The sequence below is a fragment of the Meleagris gallopavo genome, chromosome 2, assembly GCF_000146605.3.
Source record: "Meleagris gallopavo isolate NT-WF06-2002-E0010 breed Aviagen turkey brand Nicholas breeding stock chromosome 2, Turkey_5.1, whole genome shotgun sequence".
In the NCBI taxonomy this organism is placed as follows: Eukaryota; Metazoa; Chordata; class Aves; order Galliformes; family Phasianidae; genus Meleagris; species Meleagris gallopavo.
This window is the reverse complement of record NC_015012.2, coordinates 51,860,869-51,867,963: the sequence shown is the minus strand read 5'-3', so window position 1 is coordinate 51,867,963 and position 7,095 is coordinate 51,860,869. Positions and strand designations below refer to the sequence as shown.

The window sequence follows — 7,095 nt, the reverse complement described above, 5'->3', positions numbered from 1 at the left end:
ATGTAGCTACAACAGTTACATACCATAGGTCTTACCAGCTTAAACCACATACAGATTACACCAAGATAACATCTTGGTGCTTTAAAGATAGTGGTTGGAAGATGTCTAGCCTTAAAGATAAGGGTCTGGGAAAGAATTTTTGAACTTCAGTTGGTTCCACAGAATTACAAATAAAACATTAATAGCAAGTGCACTAATAAGGACAAAAGGAACTGTAGGCTGCTGCACTGTATTAATACATCAGTTTTTGAATTTCTGAGACTTCCAATTAATCCTGAAAGCCAAACAAAACTTCTCATGTCCCTTCTACTATTCATTTTATATAAGTTGCTGAAGAAATGTAGGTTACAGTGTTATAATAAAGAAAGATCTGTGTTGGAGCAGTTCCAACCCCTTGAAAGGAAGAGCTATTTGAAATCATACTTGGTTCATGAACTGGCCCTAAGAAATATTTCTAGAAGGTTCCATTGCATGCCACTACCATTCCTTCTCATAAGACAGGCATGGAGAAAAATTACTGGTCTGACAGTACATAGCTGTATAAGGGAGCAATCAGATCCTACCCCATCAATCAGCTCTTTGAGCAAGAGCTAATGCAGCCAAACTGATAGAATTTTAGAGTGGTTTGAGTTGGAAGAAACCTCGAAGATCATCCATTTGCAGTGAGCAAGATTGACACCCACTAAATCAGATTGTCCAGAGAACAGTTTAGAAACTTTTGTATTGATACCCTTACATGAGTTTATGCAGCAACAAACTTCAGTCTACTTGACTACTTGTTTTGAACCATGAACAAATTCAACCTTAAAAAAAAAAAAAGGAAACAACAACAACAAAAACTAGAAAAAGAGTCCTAAAATTAAATGAGAACTTTTACAGTTGATCCACTTTGCCATTAAGGTTTAAAGAGCAGCTTCACAAACCTTTTGAGAGATATTCCCAGAAAGAACTATGAATGAACAGAGAGAGCAGTACACTGTCCCACAAGATGTGTTCTGGACAGGACAGTAATGAGCAATCACATTCTCCCTCACTGCTCCCTGCTGTTTCAGTCCTAGCTCTGCTCTCACCAAGTACTCCAAAATTATCCTCTTGGGAATACTGATGAAAAACTACTCTTTCCACAACCACAAAATGGTGTGGATTGACCAAGGAACTGGAATTTTTCACACAAAAAACCAAGTATGATTTCAAATAGCTCTTCCTTTCAAGGGGTTGGAACTGCTCCAGTTATGTTTCATTTCTTAGGCACAATATCAGACTAGAGCTTTTTTGATCCCATGGGCTGGATGATCGTTAGTGGTCCGGTATGTTTCTGCAGGACATCCTTCAGTTTGGTTTTGCCTGAAAGTGAACTGGATTATATATCTATATTATGAGACTGCTCTGAGAGGCAAATTGAAACCAGGAAAGAGATAATGACTTTAAAGGAGTACCTCTGGTCCCAGCTCAAACACTAGTAAAGACACTCACTTGAGTACCTAGATTCCTGGTTATAACTATCCCAAATTAGACTTGGACCCCAAGCCAATAAGTCTCTGAGAAATCTTATTATTGCTTTTTAATTTTAATATTCTTTAAATTTGTGGTAGCAGAATTAAATTTTAGCAGATAAACTTATTTGTTTACTAAATAGTAAACAAATGACCCCAAAACTCTCATCCATGTCTGAGAATAAACAAGATAGATTTAAATGAGATAGAGAGCTAGCATTTGATTTATTACTATATTTTATCTGAAACTGGAATCTATGCCCTTGAATAACTCCTTAATTGGTCCAAAAAATGCCTACAAGACTTAATGAGAAATACTTGTATAGACTACACAGCTAAAATCATGCAAAAACCTATTAGACATATGGATGAATATTCACTTGAAAATACATATTTTTGAGATCAGAAGATCTATCGTTTTTCAAGCATTACATGAGCTATACTAATTTTCACACCATTATGTTTTTCCTATATGTTAAGTACATGCCAAAACATCTTCTTTAACACATGCTATGAAGCCAGTCAGCTTTGTCTTCTCAAAACAATACACTTTTCACTTCTCTCTAACATTAAAACTGATGTGAAACAATCTCATACTAGACAGGCTTTAATAGATTCCCTGTTCAGATGGTGTAAGCAATGAGAGCCAAAACTGAGTTACAAACTGCAAAGAAAAAGTTCAGTTTTGTTCTGTAGTCAAAAATCACACCCATTAAATCATAATGACATTTCTTGTTTCAAGTTGTGCCCGTTCAGTTGTGTCACGCTGGTCACTGTGTTCCTGGTAGTACTTTTCAGGGAAGTTGTCTGAATGGCAGAAGAGTTGCGCAAGTAACTGGCAGATCTCTCTTGTTGAGATTTCTTCCCACAGCGAAGCTGGTTGTTGAAATGTCTTCTGAAACTCTCACTGAGCAAATACAGTGCAAATGGATTGACACAAGAGTTGCAGAAGCTTAGCACTCGGGCCACTAAGGTAACAACCATATGCCCTATTGATGAATCAATCTCATTGTAATTAAAAGACCGGTACATGTATAGCACATGGTTAGGAAACCAACAGATAGCAAAAAAGCCAACAAAAACTAGAACAATTTTTGCCAGACGTTTCCGAGTTTCCATCTAAAAAGATGAAGAGAACTCAAATCAACAACAGTGAATAAAACTGTTTCACATAACATACAGTTAAAACATGTAGCATTTCACTTTATAATAAAAATTATCATAAGGCCAGTAATATACTGAATTATTTTTTCTGTCTCATTTACTTTCTCACTTTCAGTTTACGTACAGTGAAAAATTCTATCTGTTTGCAGCTACAGAAGGTTGCTCTTTCTATATGAAGAAAGAGCAGTTCGTGACCCCAGTATGCATTGGCACATCACCTCAAAGCATGCACCAAACGATGCTATGAGACACATCTTGGCTTGAAACTTAGCTTTAGTTAGAAGTTATTTTGAAACTGTTGGTTTGAAATGAAGAAACACTGCAAGTCTGACACCTAGGGTTTTAGCCATAAGATATTACTTACGTACTGTTATTTTGCCTGAAATGCCTCAGGCTTGCACCTCTCTCCAATGGAAACCAGCAAAATAGGTGTATTACACAGTCTGAAGCATCTTAATTCCAAGCTAAGTTGAAAGGCTTGATCAATCTTCAATAATGACTTGAAAGAAATAATGACTTTTCTGCAGTACTAAATAACTTACAATGTAGATATTCAGAGCAGAAGAAGAGTTGAAAGGAAATGAGCACACACAGTGGTCCCAAAACTGAGAGATGCAGAGAAACTGGCCAATTTAAAGGTACAAAAGGGAGGTAGAAGCTTTCTAAATACTCCTTCCAAAAGATTTCTTGTTTGTATGTACCAAAGTTTCACAGAGGCAGGAAGTTTTTTCTGGCTTTGCTTAACTTACTATCAAATTTTAAAAAATAAAAAGCAAGTGATTTTTTTCTAACAGAGTTTCAAAATCCATGAAATAGATCTGCAAGTGGAATTTTCTGAGCTCCATCTGAGTAAAAAACAATTGAAGTTCCACAAAAGATGGGAAAGCTGTACCATTGCAATTTGATATGATTTGCACTGGGCCAGATAGCAGTGGCAAAGTAAAAGGTCCAGAGGCATTATGTGAATATCATACTTTTGTGCTATGGCATAAAGAAACCTGGACTGATAGCAGTAATCTGAATTTACTTTCTCTTGCTGGAAGATATGTAAGTACACTAGATGTTTCTACTCTTCCGAGTCCCATAGATTAAACAAAAAATACCTAAGTAGAATGAAAAAAATATGTCCTAATTTGAAAATACATGTAGGTTCGGAAATTTGATATAAATTAAATATTGTTTCCATCCTGTGAGTTCAGCCAAAAGGCTCTCAATATTTCACAGAAAATAACATAGTACATGAAGTGATAATATGTATGCATTTTTACAAGAAACAGACTAGAGTAGAAATGAAATGCTGAGCTAAAAGGACATGAGGGAATGGGGTCTTTCTTTCGAAAAGAATGTGTATGTTCTGTCTAGGCAAAGAGATTTCTGTGAGCACAAAGATATTTTCTACAGCATTGGCAGAGAAAATGTAAATTATTTGCATGGGCATAAGTAGTTTTCTCTATCAATACTAATGCATTTTTAAAGTGGTTAAGGCATTTTCATGGCAAACACTGAGGTTGGCATATAAACGATTGTGTTAATGAACAGCCAGTTGTTATTGTATGGTTTGGAGGGCCTTATAGTGAAGTTGGCTATTAAAATGTATTGTCTCAAAGGTATACAGAATCTATACTGAAAATTCTGTAGCAAGTACAACAGAAAGATTATTAAGAAAAGTTCAGTTGTAAACTCAGGATTGTATCCAAGAAAGATCTACTCAGAAGGCCAAAAAAGTTCACTTAGTGCTCTCTGTTGACATTTTCATCATTCCTCAGCCTGAGAAGAGCCTCCAACCCTCTAAGAAATTTACCTTCCTGTGTCAATATTTTTCATTTGTGAGCAGAAATAGAGACAATTCTAAAAAAAGTTCATGTAAAATTTGTCCCTCTGTTGGTAGCATACAGTGAGAGGTGAAGTCAGTAAGACCGCAAGCAGTAGTTACACTAGCAACACATACATACACATAAACCAAATCTATTTCTTTCAGGAATATGTCTTGATGATATTGAATTTATATTTTCCTTCGTATTCATTTACATACTGGGTTTAATACTGAGTAATTATGACAGCAAAGACATTTTTCAGATAATCGGATACTTAGTTCATGCATTTAGAATCTGTAGAATCTCTGTGTAATCTAGCAACTTTGATGTTACATTTTTTGTTCTTTCATTTATAAGTGCATACAGCACATAATGTTTCAATGGTAAGTAAACATCAAATTGCTCACCTGTCGTTTTGAGTGCTCACTATTTTCTCCAGGGATATTATGGGCACTTCTTATTAAACTCTTTGCAATATGATAGTAGTAGATACTAATAATGGCAAGAGGGATAAGGAAGTACACTAGGAAAATCAGCACAGAATGGATCTTTGGGTGCATGTCATCCGTCATGGGGTATGGTATGCATGCTGTGAAAGTGGCATTATCTGTGTCATTAATGTGGGCCAGTTCGGAGAACACTGCTTCAGGAACTGATAGGAGTATGGAGATTATCCAAATGGCAATGGCTTTTGCACAGGTCCGTAGCACTGCACTGGAGGCCTGGATGTCCATGGGCTTTACAATTGCTTTGTACCTGAAAGTGATAAAAATGCAGTTACATATTAAAAGGTATCTCTTCATGCAATGATTTAGGCTACTTCATACCTTTGATCAAAATAATGTCTTTTTTTTTTTTTCTTCTTTGAACCAACATAGGGTTTGTAATCGTTATCAGATTTGCATTTTCTAAATCTCTAGTCTTTCACTGCATACATATCCATCAGAGGTGGCAAAAGGAGTTGTAGAAAAGTTGCAATCTGTCGCCCATTCTGTGCCAGCCTGGTGAAAATGCAGAAGCCACTACCACTCTGTTCTTCCTTGTCCCATATCCTCCCAGCAAATCCCCAAATGCACATCCAACCTCTGTACTTCCATCCCACTCTCATACCAGCACGTTCATGCTAGAATTTGTTTTCTTCCTTATCTCTTCCTTCCTGCCACTGCCTCATTCCCACTCGCAGATGCAGTCCCACCCCACCAGCCCTTGCCTTTACTCCTTAGCTCCATTGTATACACAGATATACCGTCCTGGCTGCAACACTCAAAACATAATTTTCTTTACAGAGTCAAACAAAAATGACTGCCAAGAGCCTATCCAGAAGTATTAAACTCTTAAATAACATAAGAATGTTCACATAAAGAGTTGGAAGCTGCTGCTTCCGCATTTTGGGAAACTGTCCCATAATAAATGATTATAGATAAACTTTTGCAGTATTAATAATTTCATGACCATTACAGTGAAAACAGGAAATGTTACAGAGAATGGAAAAATCACTACGGGAAAGCTGACAAAAGAACAGAAGTAGGCACTGCTCAGGAATTTTTCTATTAAAAATATAGTTGCGTAAGTTAATACCAAGGGAGACTTCTTACAAGAAAAGTTTAATTTTAAAAGGCTAAATACACTTTGAAAGAAATATTTCAAAGCTGCCTTAATGCTTTGCTTAGCTTTATGATTTTCTGATTTTAATAAATATTTCTTTTCAAAAGATAAAGTATGTTTTTACGCTTTTATTAAAACTGAGCATTTAGTAAAACATTTGAGTTTGACTAAACTATGGAAATTTGGAAGGTTGCTTTTTCTGATGCCTTTTTTTTTTCCTTCATCATTTTTTCTTGTCTTAATTTGATTTTATGTTCTTGAAATAGCAGAATTTTCAAGAAATGGAGAAATTATTTTTACTTACTGTGAAAAGAGAAGTTTAATATGAGTGAAGAGGGATTCATATTCCTCTTAAGCTCCTTCTAGTCAGCAATGTACTTTCAAGCAGTAATTCAGCATCTATGTGTATTAAAACACCCTTTGAGGTGCAAAGGGAACTGCAATCCCAAGTACACTTTATGACTGATCTGCAGGTCCTGACAGTACTTAATAATCCTCAACATGTCAAGCAGAGGTTTGGAGAACTGTGGGTCAAAGCTATATCCCTGTGCCGTGCCTTGTGAGTTTGCTTAAGCCGTCAGTGGAATTGACAATGCCATGGAAATGTCTGGCACAGAGTACTGTCTTGGTATCTGAGAAAATCTTTTTTTAGGGAATACCTGAGCTAAAATGTGTCTTGGAGCTTACTCTTTCTCATGACTGTGATAAACTTACCATTAAGTAGTTATAAATAATGGCTATTTATGGTCATATTCTCTCTGAATTTAAAAGGATTTTTACTGTGTCTTCACCCATATCATGGAGTAGGAAATTAAACTGTTTCTGTTAATTTATGTTTACTATTTCTTCTAACACAAAACAAAAAACTCCCACTACACAAATGTGTAAAGAAATCCTTTACACTGTCACAGCAACTTCTGCACAAAGCATGAAGGCTTCCCAGCACAAACTGTGACCTTATTAGTCAATAATTTACTTCCTATTGCTGTCTGCCTTGATTTCATTACATGAAGACAGAC

General features: G+C 36.0%; 1 protein-coding gene across 1 annotated transcript; it reads right to left on the bottom strand.

The window, feature by feature from the left end:
- Positions 1-821: 821 nt before the first annotated feature.
- Positions 822-5,224, bottom strand: NMBR (neuromedin B receptor). The gene is made up of 2 exons (XM_031552481.1): positions 4,879-5,224; positions 822-2,612 (listed from the first exon to the last, which is right to left on the bottom strand). Exons 1-2 carry the CDS (start codon positions 5,203-5,205, stop codon positions 2,211-2,213), a joined length of 729 nt encoding a protein of 242 aa, XP_031408341.1. The 5' UTR covers positions 5,206-5,224; the 3' UTR covers positions 822-2,210.
- Between the last annotated feature and the right edge of the window lie 1,871 nt (positions 5,225-7,095).